We start from the raw sequence: 21,056 nt of genomic DNA, 5'->3' as shown, positions 1-21,056 counted from the left end.
TGGATGAGATGGGAGAGTGTGAAACAATGCAAAGTCAGCTGGCAAGACCTATGGACAATGGAACAGAGCAGGATCAGTTTCCTAATCAGGTCAGCATATCATGTTCTCCCATCACCACAGAACCTAAACCTTTGGGTAGGAGAGGCTCCCTCATGTCCTTTGTGTTCATCACCTGCAACAATAAGGCACATTTTTACAGGATGTAAGGTGGCTCTTAGCCAAGGACGGTTTACTTGGCGCCATGACCAGGTGCAGCAATGTTTGGCCTTAGCATTGGAAGACAAGCGTAACATGACCAATAAGTTGCCACCAGTTCCATCAAAGCATGTGACAGGCTACCTGCAGTGATGACGTCAGACCAGAAAAGAATCACACACAGAGGCAGTAGTGAGGAGTGAAACTGAGCTGCAATGGCTGCGCTCAGCACGTTTATTAAACAAAATAAAAAGTTTAAACAGAAAACAGGACACGGCACTTGAGAACATAATAAATAGACAAACAAAACAGATTAACACTTAAACAAACGGTGGATGAACAGACAAACAAACATGATGAGTCAAACAAACTTATATTTACTTTTTCCTTAGTTTTACTTTTTAGTTTCTCCTTCTCCACACTCGTTCTCTGCTCACCGAACACACAACCCCGAGTGAGTAAAACGTGCATCTATATATACTGTTGTGCCGGGATTCAATTACTAATTAATTATTCACTTGAATCCCAGCACGTGAATTAATTATGTGCAACTCCGTGCTCACATATTAAATACTTTAAATGCACGTGAAGTTAAGTGCAATCCCTGTGCCTAAATATAATTATACATTTTAAATAACTCGTGCTGCACACACCCATTTATATCCCGTGTACCAACTACAATACACCAACATTAACATACGCAACATACAACACAAATGCACACAGGGGAGGGGCACATTGCCACAAAGCATTACACACAAAAGACAATATTCCTCTGTCAGGGAGAGCAACCACCAAGAAAAGTTGTAAAACCAAGCCTTGCCCAGGACAACTGAAAGCTGCTAGCCTCAACCAGGACAACTGGAAGCCATATTATAATATGTTGTACATGTTATTGTTTGTTTTTTTAGCTCTTCCCTTTAAGAAGCTGCAGACCTGGGATAAATATAGTTATAAATATGGTTTGTGAAAAGTAACTATTATTTGAAAATAATTAAATATGAGTAAAGTAGTTGAAATACATTGAAATACTTTAATATTTAAATACTTTAAACTCTTATATAAATATGTAACTAACATACAGCAGCCTCATTATTATCCTGCGTTCTAAGCAGGTTAAGCCTTGTCCTTGTTAACTACTCAATTATCTTTTGGACACTGCTCTATTTCAATTAGATTTGATTAATTAATTGAAATATTTTAATATTTTATTTCAGTGGGTAAATATTTGAAAACAATGGCTGGGTTTACATGCACGTGAAAATCGACTCTGCAGTCATGACTGATGTTGTCACGCGAATACATTGTGAAACAGTAAAAGGACGCCCTTTTGGCAGCGCAACTTTAAGGACAGGGTCAATCGCTTTCTCACGATAAAAATAGCTGTAAAAACCCATTAAACCGGAGAAGGAATCATGCTTGTGTCTCATGAGGTTTCAGCAGCCAAGATCCAGTTTTCTGACTTAATCTCCAGCAGAAGCAAAAATCGAGCTATTTGGTTATGTAACAGAACAAAACACAAAACAAAAAGGCACAAGGGCCAAACAAATAAGTCTCGTGCTGGGGAAAACTAGCATGCTTAGCAGTTGTTTATTAAGTTTCGTTCTCTCTCCTCGCTCTCTCCGCTCCTCTGTACACGCCTAATACACCCTCCCCGCAGCACGGACAGCTGCAGGTTCTTATACTCTGGCCGAGGGGTTAACTAGCTCTTAATTATCTTATTATCCCTCGGCCACAGTCTGCACGAGTTTAGTAAGGATGCGTGACTGTCAGCTAGTTAAATAATCAGTAGCTGATCAGCCACGCATCCTCACAAAGTTTTTAAAAATACAAAAACAATAACAAAAGACGCGGCGCTTTTATCCGCACCACAAAACAATAATACAAGAACAGTGCACAAATATATAGGGGCGGGACACTCCGCCACATGGTAATATCCTTCTATGGGCCTGTTCTTCCTCTAATAGCAGCAGTGTGGAGTAGTGGTCAGGGCTCTGGACTCTTGACCGGATGGTCGTGGGTTCAATCCTTGGTAGGGGACACTGCTGCTGTACCCTTGAGCAAGGTACTTTACCTAGATTGCTCCAGTAAAAACCCAACTGTATAAACTGTATGAATTGTATGTAAAAATAATGTGATATCTTGTAGCAATTGTAAGTCGCCCTGGCTAAGGGTGTCTGCTAATAAATAAATAATAATAATAACACTATGTAACACAATTTTTGTTCCTGGGTAGTAAGTGTTATTTCCTAATTGCTTATGCCTCAAAAGTATAGAAAATGGCTATTATTCCCCACAAACTTTGCTTTTGTGACCAGGACAGTGATATTTTGAAATTTACCTATTTCCAATGAGAAAACGGGCGAATTTCTGTCTTTTCGTTCACATAAAGTCAGAAAAAAACAACATATGAATCCAAATTAACATGTATTTATACTAAAGTAATACAAAAATGACTACAAAAGATTTAGAAGTGAGTAGTTTTTTGAGATTTACGATTATACTGTAAATCACTTTCACGAATCAGCCCCCAAATGTAGTCTCCCATCATATTTGGATTCATATGTTGTTTTTTTCTGACTTTATGTGCGGGCAGACGCTAACCACTGAGGAGTCACCCAGCTGTAGGTGTTGAAATCTAAAAGGGCTTTAAGCTTTACAACACCTGCCTTCACTAACCTATGTATAAAAGTAGCCGACTGAACAATATCACACTTCAAGAAAGTATTATATATTAACGGCTCTTCTAGGAGCCAATCAAGGCTAATGTTCTCAGTGCCCCTCTGCTCAACACGCACCCACTGCCATGCCCTCAACAGGCTCCTATAATAATCTGGCAGTCGGTCCATCTCCAGTTTACCCATTTCTAACAAAAAAAGACTCCTATCCAGACCCAGCCTCCCCACCTGCTGCAGGAAGGCACAGGCAAACTGCCTCCACGGGAGGTCCTCCGTGCAATACAGCAGCCTCTGCAGGGCCTGTAACCTAAAAGCCTCTGTCCTGCTAGAAAGGTCTATGAGTCCCTGCCCCCACTCAGCCAGAGGCAGGTACAGCACACTCTGTCTGATCCAATGCACCCCATCCCAGAAAAACTCCAGCATCACAGCCTAAACCTGTTTCACTAATGACTGTGGGGGCTCCAAGCAGATGAACCTGTGCCACAAGCTAGAGGTCACCAAGTTATTAATAATAAGTACCCTACCTCTATAGGAGATCTGCGGAAGCAGCCATTTCCACCGCTGTAACCTGCCTTTCACCTTCTCCACCATCCCCTCCCAATTTCTCTGCACTGTGCTGTCATCCCCAAGATGGACACCCAGATAAAGGAGCCCACCCCTGCTCCACTGCAATCCAGCAGGTAAAAATGGAGGACGACAACCCTTCCAGTCACCCAGAAGCACTGCACTACTCTTATCCCAGTTTACTTTAGCAGATGACAGCTTCTCAAACAGTCTTTGACAGGTGCCTACACTGTCAACATCAGTTTGGTTGTTAACAAATACAGCAATGTCATCTGCATAAGCTGTTACCTTCACTGGTTTACCGGGACACTGAGGAATGGACAGTCCAGTCAATACCCTCCTCAGCTCATTTATAAAAGGCTCTATTGCTAAAGCGTAGAGCATACCAGACATGGAACACCCCTGTCTAATACCTCTCTGAACGGGGAAAGGGTCGCTTAAGCCACCATTGATTTTCAATAGACCGGAAACGTCACCATAGAGCAGCTGAACCTTCTCTAAGAATCCGGTCCCAAACCCAAAAGCTTTAAATGCCCTCCACAGGTAGAGGTGATCTACCCGGTCAAAAGCCTTTTCCTGATCCAACGACACTACACCTGCATTGAAACCAAAAAGCTTGGAGGCTGCCAGTATATCTCGGACTAAAAAGATATTATCGAAAATGGATCTGTCTGGAACGCAGTATGTTTGGTCTCCTTGTACCACCCGCCCTATCACAGTCCTGAGACGGTTTGCGAGGGCTCTGGAAAGGATTTTATAATCGGCACAGAGCAACGACACAGGTCTCCAGTTTTTAATATTACACAAATCTCCCTTTTTAGGGAGAAGAGTGATGACCGCTCTTCTGCAACTCTGAGGCAGAACTTTATCCTGCACACTCTCCCATTTGTTTTTGCCAGTTTTTGCCAGTTTTTTTGTTCAAAGGATTTACAACAACTGCATTGCAGATTCACAGAACCAGCACCGGATCAAGATCAGCCAGGGTGAGATCTTCTTCAATTGTTTCTCTATTTGGATTACAGTTTTTTTTTCTGAATGGCCATTCATGCTCTTTATTTTTGGGATGTTTGCATAGGATTTTTCTGGGACATTGTTTGTTTTTTTGGTGATTTATATATTGCCTTTCTTGTTTTGTTTGATCGGGACTGTTATTGTGGTTTCTTTATTTCTAGTGATATTTATTGCCTTCCAAAACTTTGCTATAGGATGTTATTCAGACAACTTTTGTCCATTTCCTCAGTAGCAATAAATGTATTTTTGGTAGCCTCTGTTTGGCCCCTTTTCATAATTATTTTAGCTGTGGCAATTGACTGCTATTATTAGTCAACTTTGTTACACTACAATATCCAAAGTTTTTTTTTTCTATGCAACTTGGAAAGAGGTTGAAATTGGCCTGTTTATAAAATTATATATTAATATTTAAGATGTGTCATTTCAGGGGTTGAGTTTTCTAACTTTACATACATTATAAAACTGTCATACGGGAGGCAGTATCGGATGAGTTTATTCTGTTTTATAATGTCTCCGGGAGGCACTGTCGTACGGGGAGGCAGTATCGGATGAGTTTATTCTGTTTTATAATGTCTCCGGGAGGCACTGTCGTACGGGGAGGCAGTATCTGATGAGTTTATTCTATTTTATAATGTCTCCTGGAGGCACTGTCATACGGGAGGCAGTATCGGATGGGTTTATTCTGTTATATAATGTCTCCGGGAGGCACTGTCATACGGGGAGGCAGTATCGGATGAGTTTATTCTGTTATATAATGTCTCCGGGAGGCACTGTCGTACGGGGAGGCAGTATCGGATGAGTTTATTCTATTTTATAATGTCTCCGGGAGGCACTGTCGTACGGGGAGGCAGTATCGGATGAGTTTATTCTATTTTATAATGTCTCCGGGAGGCACTGTCATACGGGGAGGCAGGATTGGATGGGTTTATTCTATCTTATAATGCCTCCGGGAGGCACTGTCATATTGGTTATGACACCTGCACTGGTCTCAGTGAATTTATTTTCTTAGTTATTTCTTTCCATGTTTCGTTTCTTAATTATTATTTTTTTGGCCCTGCGACGTGTTAAATAATATTTCCTGATTGTTTACTTTTTCTGTGTTTTACTTTTCTTTTTAAATAGCTGAAGGGCTTTTCCCCGAAACGTCCTGAAAATTAAAGTTTTTTTAATCTTAAAAAAAAAAAATTGGGTAGAATTAAAAAACAGAAAAAACAAAAAACAAAACAACTTTTCTTTCATATGCTATATAGCGATTCTGCAGCGCACAGCTGCACGGGATACACTTGTAAGCAGATTGCATGCTTCCTTCCCTGTGGAAGAGGCTAAAAGGATTCCATAGAGACTCTGCAGCGCACAGCTGCACGGGATACACCTGTAAGCAGATTGCATGCTTCCTTCCCTGTGGAAGAGGTTGAAAGGATTTCACAGAGACTCTGCAGCGCACAGCTGCACGGGATACACTTGTAAGCAGATTGCATGTTTCCTTCCCTGTAGAAGAGGCTGAAAGGATTCCACAGAGACTGCAGCGCACAGCTGCACGGGATACACTTGCAAGCAGATTGCATGCTTCCTTCCCTGTGGAAGAGGCTGAAAGGATTCCACAGAGACTCTGCAGTGCACAGCTGCACGGGATACACTTGTAAGCAGATTGCATGCTTCCTTCCCTGTGGAAGAGGCTAAAAGGATTCCATAGAGACTCTGCAGCGCACAGCTGCACGGGATACACTTGTAAGCAGATTGCATGCTTCCTTCCCTGTGGAAGAGGCTGAAAGGATTTCACAGAGACTCTGCAGCGCACAGCTGCACGGGATACACTTGTAAGCAGATTGCATGCTTCCTTCCCTGTGGAAGAGGCTAAAAGGATTCCACAGAGTCTCTGCAGTGCATAGCTGCACGGGATACACTTGTAAGCAGATTGCATGCTTCCTTCCCTGTGGAAGAGGCTGAAAGGATTTCACAGAGACTCTGCAGCGCACAGCTGCACGGGATACACTTGGAAGCAGATTACATGCTTCCTTCCCTGTGGAAGAGGCTGAAAGCAGAGACATTGGGGAAAAGTACTGGAATTATGTATTACTTTTGTATATATAAAATAACCCTACTTTAAGTTGAACAAGTTAAATAAGGATGAAACTGGTTTTGTTGCAAACGCTTTGACAGTTTTTTTTTTTTGGAAAATTTCAAATCATTTTATATATTTTTTGGTTATGAAAAGTTCAGTTTCATAAAAGTTGTCAGTACATGTTGGGATTTTTCATATTTGTTCCAGATAGTACGATACCACAGAAATTGCTGGACATACTTAGCATTGTGTTTTAATATCCTCTAGAGGGCAGCAGAAGTTACTTTGGGTTCGTTGCAATTGAGACAAATTTTAATACGCAGCTGGGGACTGTCTGGAGCTGCTTAGTTCGTTACTATTTCTTTTTTTAAAAACAATCATTATTTAACATATTATGAATGTACATACTGAATGTGATAGATATAAATTATGATGGATATAAATTATACATTTTGCATGACCTAATTGATGTCAGTTTTTTAAAAATGAACACGCTGCATCCATGGGCTTGTTGGGAACAAAAACTTTTATATTTTAAAAAGTACAAAAACTAAAATTCTGAAATTCAGGTTTTGTTGTCAACAGCCCCATGGATGCAGTGTGTTCATTTCAGAATTAGATCATACCAAATTTATAATTTATATCTCTCTACTCGTGTAATGCGTTTTAAGAACACATTGTTTGAAAACAATACAGAACTGAAAAGGTAACATTAGACACAGATTTGGGGTTCTGTGGTAACGTAGCCGCAAAGCATGGTGGTGGATCCAGCAAAACATTAACTGAGTCACGTGTCCAGAGCCTCGCAAGACATTACTGTGTCAACGTTTCCCTTGTGAGACCAGCTTGTCCTTTTCAGTTCATTGCAATTGACTCGCACAGTTCAGTAATAGCGCTCCATTCTGATATCTGGCACTGTCACGATAAACTAGAAGCAGCTCTGACAAGTAAAAATATGATTTGTTTAATAAAGTATTTTTTTCCTCTAATTATGAACATTTTTTACACTATTTTCCTAAAATGTTTCTCGACGGAAGTGTACCCGACAAATCATTACAAGTTTAGGGTAAATGTAGGTTTTAGTGCGTTTTTTTTTTTATTTTAAAGAAAAGTGAAAACCCGTTTTCTAATAGCGTCTGCTAAATGACTGATTAATGGTAATAATAGCGCCCTCTCTGTAAAGGCTCTGCCGTGTGGTGGTTGACCTTGACTTTCGTTATAATGCCCTCTTCAGTTTGGGACGCATAACTGCAGTCACGGTCAGCTTCCACATAGCCTGCATCTATGGGTACAATCTTACTTAATCGCATCATTCGATTTTGCATCCAATTTTCTGAAGGAGATTTTAATGTGACCAGAAAAAAAAGAAATCCATCATAATGGTAGTAACATATTTTTAAACCCATCTGTTTTCTCCTCTTATTAGCCTTGGGGCTTGTTTTGTGCAGGCATTTTTAAAGGTAGAATGGAGGATGACATTGTTTATTTGGCTGATGAAGACTGTTTCCATGCTAGATTACACTGAAAAACTTTGTATAAAATCTGAAGGGAGGCCGCTATCAAAAATGTTATATTCTATCAAGGACAGGTCTTTTCAGTGTGGTTGGATGGCGAGAGAGTGGATTGGCTGACGAGGGGTGCAGATAATAACTGTCTTGCTGGCCCTGTTTACTTTTCAGTATCTGTGGTAATTAGCTCACATGGACAAAGTATAGCTCCTTTTTTACATGTCAGATTGTTGAAACAGCGGGTTGGTAGTTGTGCCACTGGTACAGAACGGTATATTTTGTTGGTCATTGATTTAAGCTAATTAAGTGGATAGGATGTGCTTGATTTTTGTCTGCCTTTCTCCTGCCTTAACATTGTTTATAAAATATTTTATGCAAAGTATGTTGATGGTGGTATTTAAATCGAAATGCTATATTAATGTTTACAGTGCATTTTAAACATACACTGGCAGTGTGTAACAGTTAAGTTTATTAGAATAAGCTACGATGGGCTAATGTTTTATTATCTCTGCTGGCTAGTAGAGAAAATGTGTTTAACAACCAAATTGGGTAAAACCAGAAGATATGGGAAGTATTGTCAGTCAGAATACAATAATAAGATTCTCCTGCTGCTGGGGGCTGAAGGGGACCCCATGCCCTCTGCGTTTTTTCTGCCTCCTCATTTGTTTTGGTTACCAGCCTCCACTGACTTGACTGTAAAGACAGATTGTCTTGTTTTTGTAAAATGACACCATTTAGTCTATTGTTGTGTGAAATGTAATAAAAGAATAAACAGTTGCACTTTTATACTGTGTATGTATACATAATACATCACTCCCCTGTGTTTGGACTTGTTCTTTATTAAATGAAAAGTTATTAAACTGATTACAGGTCTATCTTAACTGCTGCAATTATGAAAACTAATCTCGGAATACTGCAGTAGACTCTTGCTAGTCCCAGCTGACCTATAATCTGAAACATGCTATCACAATGACATGCATGCTGATGGCAGCTGTAGGAACCAAACGTGAAAATCTGAATTCTGTGATAAGCAAGTGAAACATCTGAGCAGTGTATTCACAGCCTCTGCTTGGCTCATTGGATGAGCTACAGGTGCTTACACTCAAGAGAGTCATCTCCTAATACCCTTTATCTCCTTAAACTGGCATTTCAACACAATGCAGTCAACCACACAGGACACTGTGAGCCAAAGTGTTGGGTTAAAGTACACCTGACAAATCGGTAATTCTGGGGAGTCTAATATACTTTTATACAGCTGATCACTTACAATTACATGACTTTTCCTTGTGTTATTTAAATAGTTTTAACCAGCCCCAAATTATACAACTATTTTTGGAATAACAACCTTCTGCGAATTTAGCCCCATATATGTAAATAAACACAAAAATGTGCTTGATTGAGGACAACACACAGTTTTGAGTTCAGATCCACCACACATCCACAGCTCCCAGCCTCTCATCTGCTGTTTGTGTTTACAGAGACCAGCATCATCACTGAGAGATACACCCTGATTGAAGTTCTGAAAACCTGGACTGAAGCTCAGCAGTACTGCAGAGAACACCACACCGACCTCGTCAGTATAAAGAATGCCAGTGAAAATGCAGACCTAGTGAAGAAAGCGCAGGGCAAGACCTTCTGGATAGGCCTGTTCAATGAGCCCTGGAAGTGGTCACACCAGGGGGATAGCTACACATTTCACAACTGGAACACTGTGCAACCAAACAATGCGGGAGGCAATGAGAACTGTGTGAGGATGTTCAAGAATGGCACATGGGGTGACATTGGCTGCAATGTTCTGTATCCTTTCTTCTGCTATGATGGTAAGGATCCCGGCTCAGTCTGTTCTTGTTCAGCTCAGTGTTTGTACCCCAGTCTGTGAGCAGGGACTCAGAGGCCCAGTCCATCTGATCCTACAGTAGCTGTCTGACCCCTAGAGCAGGGCAGGGTGTAGCCCAGAGATATGAAGAACCAGAAACCAGCCCCATCATTAAGAGTGTGTGAGCAGGGAACAGCTACCCCTCATTTGTTACACACAGGAGAGGCATGTGCTGTAAAATACATTCTGATTGGGTATTTATTGTATTGATTCAAAAACATTGATCCCTTCAGGATGAGTGAGACAGCATGTCATTGTGAGCATTGCCCTGGTGGAGACAGAAGCATAGACACAGTTTCATTACAATACATTAAAACAATGCATGAATGATACTTCTTTCATCCTCACACAGATCTAACCCCCTCAGACCCTCCTTCAACACGGCTCTCTGCAGGTATGGAGTGTAATCACTTCAGTTTGATTAAAAGCCTACAGCAGAAATGTGACTGTAATAAATTACTGAATTATTTTATTTATTATTATTTATTAATTATTGATTCATTTGTTTCTACAGATGCAACCCCCTCAGACCCTCCTTCAACACGGCTCTCTGAAGGTATGGAGTTAGATCCTGCATTCAGTTGAATTTATTTTATTTATTATTATTTATTAATTATTGATTCATTTGTTTCTACAGATGCAACCCCCTCAGACCCTCCTTCAACACGGCTCTCTGAAGGTATGGAGTGTAATCACTTCAGTTTGATTGAAAGCCTACAGCAGAAATGTGACTATTCATTATTGATTCATCTGTTTCTACAGATCCAACCCCCTCAGACCCTCCTTCAACACCACTCTCTGACGGTATGGAGTTAGATCCTGCATTCAGTTGAATTTATTTTATTTATTGTAATTTATTCATTATTGATTCATTTGTTTCTACAGATGCAACCCCCTCAGACCCTCCTTCAACACGGCTCTCTGAAGGTCTGGAGTGTAATCAGTTCAGTTTGATTGAAAGCCTACAGCAGAAATGTGACTGATAAATTACTGAATTATTTTATTTATTGTAATTTATTCATTATCGATTCTTTTGTTTCTACAGATGCAACCCCCTCAGACCCTCCTTCAACACCACTCTCTGAAGGTATGGAGTGTAAACAGTTCAGTTTCATTCAAAGCACACAGCAGGAATAGCCATGTGAACCACTAGACCTGTTGAAGCCATGTGAGATTTGTGTGGAACTTTTCAGAAACAATACTGTGAAAGCTGAAGGATCTAAGTGTGTGATGGCTGCCTGACTCACACCAGGTACCTGCAGTGTAACTCAGGATGTCTGGACTACTTACTGTAGACATGTCCGTGCATTGCAATCCACACATGGGAATGTTAGTAAGAGACAAACTAGAGTAGTGAAAAAATTAAGCTGACAAATGGTTTTTGATTCAAAAACACTTTATATACAATCATATAAGCACAAGATTTAAACTGACTTTGGACAAGGCCTAAGTACAGCTCAGTGCATATGTTTGTATTAGAAAGCATGGATATCCATGGAGTCAATTCAAAAGAGATGAAAAGACTGTCAAAACTTTAGAATGTTTGATATTTATACCTTTGTAAACAATTGTTGACTCCACTCTCATTTGTCTTACTTCTGTCCAATGACAGGGGTTTCCACTCTATCACTGCACATTCCCTCTGAGGGGGAAAAGGGAGCTTTGCATACCACGTTGTACCTAACAGGGTGTATCCACCTTGTCTTTCAGTTCCCCTCCCCCATCTCACACTATCTCTGCTAATATCCTGCCTTTTGGCTTTTATTATTATTTGTTTATTTAGCAGATGTCTTTATCCAAGGCGACTTACAGAGACTAGGGTGTGTGAACTATGCATCAGCTGCAGAGTCACTTACAACTAGGTCTCACCTGAAAGACGGAGCACTAGGAGGTTAAGTGACTTGCTCAGGGTCACGCAATGAGTCAGTGGCTGAGGTGGGATTTGAACCAGGGACCTCCTGGTTACAAGCCATTTTCTTTAACCACTGGACCACACAGCCTCCTATGTGTGACTGAGTCGTGTTAGGCTATAAAAAAAACTGCACATAGCTGGTTTTGCTGATGGGAAATGAAAGAACTCAAAACTTACACAATACTGTATAGAAACTTAATATAAAAGCATATTAAACTGAATTAGTAAAACTTTTAATTAATAACATAATTAATACCTCATGCAGAAAGCCATCATTACACTAGCATGCATTGAAATGGTGCTAATGTGCAACTGTTTAATACTTTTGAAAACTGCCCCAACACTAGACACTCATCTAAAAACAAGAGTGACATCTTTGAAAATCTACCTCTGTAAGTCTGCTTCTTGTGTTCTAGGTACCAGCACCCCACCTGAGCCCTGCACTTAACTCACATTCTGTGCAGCACATTGCACACTATGTGGGGTCTTATTGTTTTACATGGTGTTTATTTAATGGCTGTGTGAACTCTTCTGTTTGTCTGCACAGATAAGATGGAAACATTAAGGGTCCAATTAAACGCACCCGCAGGAATGAATCTTGAAGACCCCAAAGTGAGCGAAGCCCTTTTAGAGCAGGTAGGTGACATTCCCTTTCAGAAACCCTACACTGCTTCCTGTGTACTGGACTTTGTATCAAACTAATCGGCTGGTCTCATTTCCATAAGACTGTTGAAGGCACTGCCCCAAATGTTCACTTTATGTATTCTCATTTCACACTTAGAAAGAGGGGGATAGAGAGGGAGAGAGAAATAAAGAGATAGAGATGTGTTCTGTGATAACACTGTGTTTCTTGTGGTTGCTGTTTCAGATTCGGGAGCACTTCTCCAAGAACTTTCCAATGGATGGCGTTAAGCTGCGCTGGAGAAAACAAGACGGACAGATTTTCCACAAGGAGGAGGAAGAGAAGAAGGAGGAGAAGTGCTCCGAGCCGTGAGACACCAACATTGATCTCTTATTAACAACTCAAACTTCTTCAAAAACACATTTAAAAGCTGGTATACGGGAGCATTAGTTTGAGATGGTACGACAGATTCAGAGTAGGATTAGGGGTTAATAAAGGCTTTTGAGTGTGCCTGTGAATGTTATATTAGTGACTACAACTATAATTTAAATTAGCTGAATTGAGGGGTTTAGTTGTAGATGGATTTTACGATACCTACTGGTGCAATGTAGATTTATTTTGAGGTGTTGGTTTTAGTTTTAAAATAGTTTTACATTATTTGTGTAACTCAGATTTTTAATTGGGTGATGGGTATATTTTGGGTATTTTAATTTGATTTATAATATAGAGATTATCTATATACTGTATCTCAGTTACTGCTACAACACTAACATAAGGTGATGGGTATATTTTGTTTTCACAAAGAATTCTAAGTTATATTACAATAGTTACTAGGGATTATATGAAGGCTTTTGGGTTTGTGTTTTATTTGTTATGATGTAAAAAAGCAAAACAATACAATATATACAGAGTGATTACAAAGGAAGTGGGCCATTTTACAAAGGCATGACGGAATACATGTACACCTTGCAAGTTCCTGTACAATCCCATAGGGGGCGCCACAAAACATTACTGCAATTATTTGTAAAGTATTGATGCAACAGAACTTTAAAAACAAGGAACCAGGGTAATTTGCTCATCAGATAGACAGGGTCAAGTAACATGGCGGATAATATCCTTTGCACATGATCCGCTCGTGAAGTGACATCGACAGCTCTTGATCTGCGCTGTCAGGAGAGCTTCACGCTAGGCTGGGTAAGTGAGACGAGTTGCCCTGGTGCAGGGGGTGTGGGTCGGTAACACTGGCCCTTCTCAACCATGTCCTTAATTATCACCTGGGTGAGGGGCCCTTCAGGACTGGAGCTGCTATAGCAATGGAAGGACTGCTGCAGCATACGTTAAGACTGGTGGCGCCCCCTATGGTCTTTATAATCAGCCTGTATTTACAAAAAACACAAGCATGTAGAGTGACAGGACAGCAGTGTGTAGATCCACTGTTGTCCGTTTTAGTTTTAAATTAATTTTATACTACCTATTTGTGCAACTGTGATTTATAATTGGGTGATGGGTATATTTTCATTTGATAATAATAGTTTACATTAGTTACTGGTGCAACACTAATTTTGTAACACGGTGATGGGTAAATTTTGTGTATTTTAATTTGATTTATTTAAATAGATAGAGATATGGGGCTCTGTACTAATATTGCCTATTTGTTCATAAATACTGTGAATTCTTAGCCTCCGTCCTTCGTAGAATTTCTGCATGCAATGTTCTAATGTAAAATCACAGCAAGTTTATGAACAGCCTAAAATATCGCTTATTATACAGGAGAGATCGGCGTTTGCATCTCATTATAAATGGATTTGCAGCGATTTAGAACGTGCTTCCGGAAGTAAAGTAAACATTACAATGTAATAATGTGTAGCGCAAACAGACCCTGGCAAAGCAAAAAAACAAACATGTAGCTCTAAGAGAGAGGGTCCACAAAAACAGAAAGCAGGAATAAAATGAACCTCTTTCTAGATATGGAAGTTTACCATGGTACATTTGCATGATAATTCTGCAGTCGCTACCATGTTTTTACTCGTCTGTACCCCAAGCTTCCATATGTGTTCAGTGCTTAAATTTAAAGGTTTATGTATATAATTTTAGTTGTGCAAAGGGAAAGTCCAGTACATACAGTAGGCTACCCAAGTAAATACTTTTTGGCGTAGTTCAGCTGTCTGCACTATATGAGAGGTCTCCAGCCCTGGTCCTGGATGGGTTGAATATGATGATCTTGAAGTACAGTACTGTGGATTTTGCTCTGTGCTGCTCAGTGTTGCCAACTCTTAAGATCTGAAAGTCGACATTTTAAAGCAAAAGTTGAAAACGATCACAGTACACAGACCCCCCCCCCCCCGAATACATTGCATATATTGATAAGAAATAGCTTTGCAGGACGTTGTATTACATTTTAAGCACACCTATTGAAAAATAAAAGTACAACAAGATATTTGAGTTTAAAACAATAAAAAAAGCCCTGAAACAGAACGCTGGTTTAACGGTTGATATGTAAAATGTAATAATATCATATGGCTGTGAATACAGCTTCCTCATTCATCCCTGTATAAAAAGCGCATTGGCGCGATTTGTATTGGTTTTCACAAATTATTTAAGGTTTACAGTTAAAGGAAAGGTTAACCCTTCAGCTTCATATTTTAAGTTGTTTTGAAACTTCAAATCAACTTCACCACTGTCATGTAGCTGGTGCGTTTACATTGTGGTTGTTAAGCCCGTTACTAAGCAAACAAATTCACCAAATTGGCAGCACTGGTGCTGCTCAGAGTTTATTTGCAATACTGTAACTGTAATAACTCCAACTCATATTGAAATATGCACCTACAATTAATCCAGAGGCAACATCTGCCGGATTGTAATAAATAGCACAGCATTCACAGCGAGTTTGATTGCAGCTGCAATAACACCATTCATTGCTGTCAGCTTTGCAGGCAACACGGGGATCAGGAAGGGTTAAATTACGTTTAAAATAAAGCACATTCAAATATAAAATAAACCAAAACAAAAAAACATGTATTTATTGACAATGTTATTTAATATAGACTTAAATACTTTTGGTTTCTTTTTTTTAAGTTACTAAATGTCCTCAGAGGCAGACTGACTTACGAACAGCTTGTTGAATCTACGCCAGTGCGAGGCAGGCGTAAAATAACAAGCACAAAACACTGCTGTAAATCAGCAAAACATGACGACACATCAAGCGCAGCACGAAACTTCAACATTAGAATGAGATTCGTACATTTGTATGCTTAAGTACCTTGAAACGAACAGTCGTAACAAAATTACTGGAGCAGGGATGAAACCAAGTTACGGGAGTGAAAACGACTTTAATACATCGCGGGGAGGTCAACGAATTCACAAAAACCTACGAAAAGACAAGATATGAAAGAGAAATCAATGATATATAGAGCCCATTATCTATATATCTACATATTATTATTTGTTTATTTAGCAGACACCTTTACCCAAGGTGACTTAGAAACTAGGGTGTGTGAAATATGCATCAGCTGCAGAGGCACTTACAATTACGTCTCACCCAAAAGACGGAGCACAAGAAGGTTAAGTGACTTGCTCAGGGTCACAGAATGAGCCAGTGGCTGAGGTGGGATTTGAACCTGGGACCTCCTGGTTACATAACTCGGTTACTGCTAAAACACTGATTGATAACAAGGTGATGGGTATATTTCACACTAATTCTAATTTATATTATAATAGTTACTAGGGATTATATGAAGGCTTTGGGGTTTGTTTTATTTATGATGTAAAAAAAGCAAAACAATACAATATATACAGAGTGATTACAAAGGAAGTGGGCCATTTTACAAAGGCATGACAATAAATGTACACCTTGCAAGTTCCTGTACAATCCCATAGGGGGCACCACAAAACATTACAGGGGTGGGTGGGATAAAAAAAACAATAATGCCATTATTTGTAGTCTTGATGCTTCAGAATCAGGGTTAATTGCTTATCAGACAAACAATGAAAATGATCTTGATCATGCAAAATTAAAATGAGAATACAAAGAATTTAAAAACGTGTTAAGTTCACAACCACACAGTCAGGTCCACCTGATTCACTGCAGTCTGCTGGATACAATGAAACATGGGGTTCAGTCATTAACGCTTGGGTTCAGGGCTTCTCTGCTGTGTATCAATATCAATACTTTAACTGTATGAGAAACAAGGCATTGGTTCACTGTTCATACTCTGTATTTATTAATATTTTTTGCTGAATTGTTTCAATAAAGTTTTAATCTGAATCTCTCGCTTCTTTATTGGGTATTGTCACTTGGTTAAATTTGCAATCCTCTGACTGAACTGCTGAACAGTCAATCCTTTTCTAGAATCATGTCACAAGAAACAGTCACAAGACAAAGTGAGAACAAAGCAGGGCTTTGAACAATCAGGATGCTCTAGCACTCTGGTGTGTGTGTGAGAGAGCGAGGCTGCAGCGAGTTACAAGAGCAATCCAGCAAGGGGTTCTATGACATCATCAAGCAGGAGAGAGGGTGCAGCTGCTGGAGAAGAGCCCTGGCCTGCTTTTCAATGGTAGAGCTTGTTAATAAAAAGCTGCAGCTTACCACACCCATGTTCATTATTACACCTACATTCAATGTGTTTGTATCTCTTCCCTACATCTTTTCACATCTAAGCCTATCATGCATTCTATACTGGATCACAGCTGACAGTCCACTTTGTGTACATCCCCCAGGAACACTTTCATGAATCAATCTGCTAGTCCATATCATTGTTATTAGTCACTATAAGCTGCAGGTATATCAAATATTGAGTGCTTCACAGAGGGTATTTACATCACTGTTTTCTATTTGTATTTTCAATAGATTCAATTCTTAGAAAAAAAGCAAGTGTGATAAATATGGGGGAAAGTTATATTGGGGAGGTATATAGAACCCCAAATAATGTATAGTTTGTACCCTTTAAAAATGAACAGAGTATGGAAATAACTGGAGGAAAAGCAAAAATGTAGTCCTGATCATTTAAAGAGAACAGGACTACATTTCCCAAAATGCCTCTGATAAAAAAAAACCACTATAGACCCTGTATTATATTACACCACTGTAGATCCTGTATTATATTACAGCACTATAGACCCTGTATTATATTACATCACTAAGGATTCTGCATTATATTACAGCACTATAGACCCTGTATTATATTACAGCACTATAGACCCTGTATTATATTACATCACTAAGGATCCTGCATTATATTACAGCACTATATATCCTGCATTATATTAATAATAATAATAATAATAATTTCTTTCTTAGCAGACGCCCTTATCCAGGGCGACTTACAAGATATCACATTATTTTTACATACAATTACCCATTTATACAGTTGGGTTTTTACTGGAGCAATCTAGGTAAAGTACCTTGCTTAAGGGTACAGCAGCAGTGTCCCCCACCTGGGATTGAACCCACAACCCTCCGGTCAAGAGTCCAGAGCCCTAACCACTACTCCACACTGCTGCCTATAGACCCTGTATTATATTACATCACTAAGGATCCTGCATTATATTACAGAACTATAGACCCTGTATTATATTTTAACTGGTGAGCAATGTTTTCAATGGGTTCATTCAGTTGATATTTTTGATATCACACAGCCCTGTGATTTGGGAAACACGCCCTCACTAATACCAGCAACAGAGCGCTACCCTGCACGAGCTGTCAAGCTGTCAAACAGCAACACATCTCCACAATTCTCTAGTGTGTAAGAAACTGTAACTGGGCTAAGCTTTCTTTACACTTTCTTTTGTGTTGATAATTTAAGTTGTCGTTTTTCTATTGCACTTATATTCATTTTTTTTTCAAGCATATGTGAATGTGTGCAAGAAAATCGTGTTGTAATTGAATAATTAGCCCATTTGTTTGTAGCTGAATACTTTATAAAGCTTCATGAAGAAGAACGAGGGAGAGCTGGGAGGATGTTCAGGACATGGATGCCGGGCTGGGAAGTAGGAGCGGTGGTAGGGGTTTTGAGAAATTGCTTCTTTGTGTGTGATGTTTATGGTGTGGATCCGCATATTGCAGCTCATGTGTTGCCGCTGCTGCTACATTCTAACCCGTCACCGGCTCTGCCTGTAGTGAGAGGGGCAGGGGGAGATCTAGAACGGCTCCTATGTGATTATTTAGCAGATATGCTTATGGGGTTCTGCAACTTAGACTATTTTGTACCTCACAGCAGACAAGTGTCAGAAAGTCAATCACTTAGACTAAAGCATAAAACGCATGTCACAGCTCTCACACTGCGTTAAAGCAGCTTCAGGGCCAGTGAAATGTGACACTGCTTATACACACACACACACACAACGCAGCAGCAAAGCAAAGCAGGCTGAGAGTACCAAGTAGCTTGCTAACACACACACACACACACACACAACGCAGCAGCAAAGCAAAGCAGGCTGAGAGTACCAAGTAGCTTGCTAACACACACACACACACACACACAACGCAGCAGCAAAGCAAAGCAGGCTGAGAGTACCAAGTAGCTTGCTAACACACACACACACACAGCCTGAACTGAAACGGTGCAGAAAATCTTAGAATGGATCAAGCTAAGCTTACTAACAGTATATTGTTACGATGTAGCAAGTTTACTTCACAATAACTTCATACAACACTAAAAAAGTTTCACTAAAAAGTTATTTTACACGCAAGGTGTGCAAACTAAACAATTAATAGTTTGATGCTATGTGAATGTGTTACAGTTAATTAATTTAGTTCCGTAAGAGGAAAATGCAACTGGAAGCATACTCAACGGTTTCTTGAAGCTTGAAGACTAATATGCAGGCTGATATTCAGCAGTGGTGTGCGCAGTGTCAGCAGTGTTGCACCCGGAAGACTCCCCAAGAGTATGCCCCATTAGTGCCTATCACTACATCTGCACCTCTCCATTTAGTTTCTATGGACTTTCTTACTTTAGAAAAAGCAGCTAGTGGCCATGAACATATCTTAATGATCACTGATCATTTTACTAGATATGCCATTGCAGTACCTACTAGAAATCAGACTGCAGTTACAACGGCTAGGGCCTTGTGGCAGAACTTTATATTACATTATGGCTGCCCCTTGCAATTTCATTCTTTAGAAGAAAAAAAAAAAAAAAGGATAATAATTTTCACAGCACAATTCCAAAAGTAAAATCTTAAACACTTTTAAATAACACCCTTCAAAGCAAATAGTGGTTTCCACAAACAGTTCCAAACAATAAAATATAAAACCTTAAATAACACTTAAAAAAAAAAAAAATCAGTGATTTGCATAGAAAAACAGAAAACTTCATGCAACCTAAAAAAATGCCTAAACACTCCAGTAGCCGCTATTTTAGTTAATACACAGGTTGATAAAGTGCAAGTGTGCAATCAAAAGTTAACAGGCCGCTTATAACTATATATTGTAAACACATACACAATTACAGTTGGAATAATCAGGACAAAGACCCTACTCTAAAAGATAAAACAACCACTAACACAGAAAAGAAATTCGTATACAGCGTTCAAATATGACATCAAAATTCACACGATCGTAATTACAAACTCAGAATACAGACAATGCACATTCTCTTTTGTAATCAAACCCATACAATTGCGACCGACGTCTAAGAGCACCAGGGATACTTCACTGAAACCACTCCACTATAGAGCAGACCAAACTATTCAATATGAATAGTAATAGTTTACCATGAACTTCTAGCGCCTCAGTATTACACTTGAAAGGTTACAATCCTTTCCAAACAGTAGCTCCCCGACCCGTGATCTCAGCTCACAAATCTCTCAACCCCGATCTCTCTCTCTCGCTGATTAACCTCACCTGTTTTTATACAGCTGGCCCCATTACGAATTAGCACTGCAGTTACTATGGAGACGAATAGTCTCCCTGGGGTTTAAAGGGACAGTGCAACAGTAAAAATGATAAAAAAATCACACAATAAAACTTATTACATTCAAAAAAATAAACAATACCATTGCACATCCGTTACATAAACATACAAAAACACATCAAAACCTACCGTTCAGTATCCTACGCAGATATTTATATGATTATATCTCATCTCAAAATGACACTTGTCATTCTGATTAATTTCGTTTAGGACCTACTTGAATTAAATAAATACAAACGGAGGCTGCTTCAATTTTAAATTCTTATTGTACCGCAGTTGCTATTTTTATACAGCTAAAAGTATGAAGTGATGTAGCCATATAGACATTTAAGATAATGTAAAAAATGTATATATATTTAAATTAATTACAATTCAAGTACTAATTAAACTATACAACACAACAAAAGGTTACTGTGATGTACCGTTGCTTACCACACAGTGTCGAGTCTCTGGCAGGTAAGCCCTCCATCTGTCTTTGGGCTTCTTAATGTCGAGTAATCCGTGCTCTACCAGCCCAACCCTCTCCGAATCCAACAGCAGGCTTTTCTCTTTGTCAAAATGTTCAGTAGTTATCCTGACCTCGTTTGTATTCGCCCAAATAACGCAAACATGCCTCTTATTTGACATTATCTCTCACACAGTAGCTCTTCAATGGCAGTTGAGAGCGGTCGAGCGTCTCGACGGTTTGAATTTTCTGAGCTCGAGCTGGTGTGCTGAT

The 21,056-nt window shown here is 39.5% G+C and overlaps 2 protein-coding genes and 1 long non-coding RNA gene across 3 annotated transcripts in view; 2 read left to right on the top strand and 1 right to left on the bottom strand.

Annotated features, from left to right (window-relative positions):
• The window catches only part of LOC131706932 (macrophage mannose receptor 1-like), a 28,440-nt gene extending 18,281 nt beyond the window's left edge, over window positions 1-10,159 (top strand). The window contains exon 3 of the mRNA XM_059008879.1: window positions 9,497-10,159. Within this exon, the coding sequence (XP_058864862.1) occupies window positions 9,497-9,897 (401 nt within the window). The 3' untranslated portion in view covers window positions 9,898-10,159. The remainder of the gene's footprint in view (window positions 1-9,496) is intronic.
• Window positions 1-21,050, bottom strand: part of LOC131707034 (putative C-type lectin domain family 20 member A) — a 118,423-nt gene extending 97,373 nt beyond the window's left edge. The window contains exon 1 of the mRNA XM_059009082.1: window positions 20,771-21,050. The gene's annotated coding sequence lies outside the window, so the exon portion shown is untranslated. The remainder of the gene's footprint in view (window positions 1-20,770) is intronic.
• Window positions 10,928-16,681, top strand: LOC131707044 (uncharacterized). The gene is made up of 3 exons (XR_009310934.1): window positions 10,928-10,981; window positions 12,354-12,442; window positions 12,675-16,681. It is a non-coding gene; the product is annotated as an uncharacterized LOC131707044 (long non-coding RNA).
• Window positions 21,051-21,056: the final 6 nt, after the last annotated feature.

Source organism: Acipenser ruthenus, chromosome 38 (assembly GCF_902713425.1).
Source record: "Acipenser ruthenus chromosome 38, fAciRut3.2 maternal haplotype, whole genome shotgun sequence".
In the NCBI taxonomy this organism is placed as follows: Eukaryota; Metazoa; Chordata; class Actinopteri; order Acipenseriformes; family Acipenseridae; genus Acipenser; species Acipenser ruthenus.
Note: the sequence above shows the minus strand (reverse complement) of the source record. Positions and strands in the feature narration are given on the sequence as shown.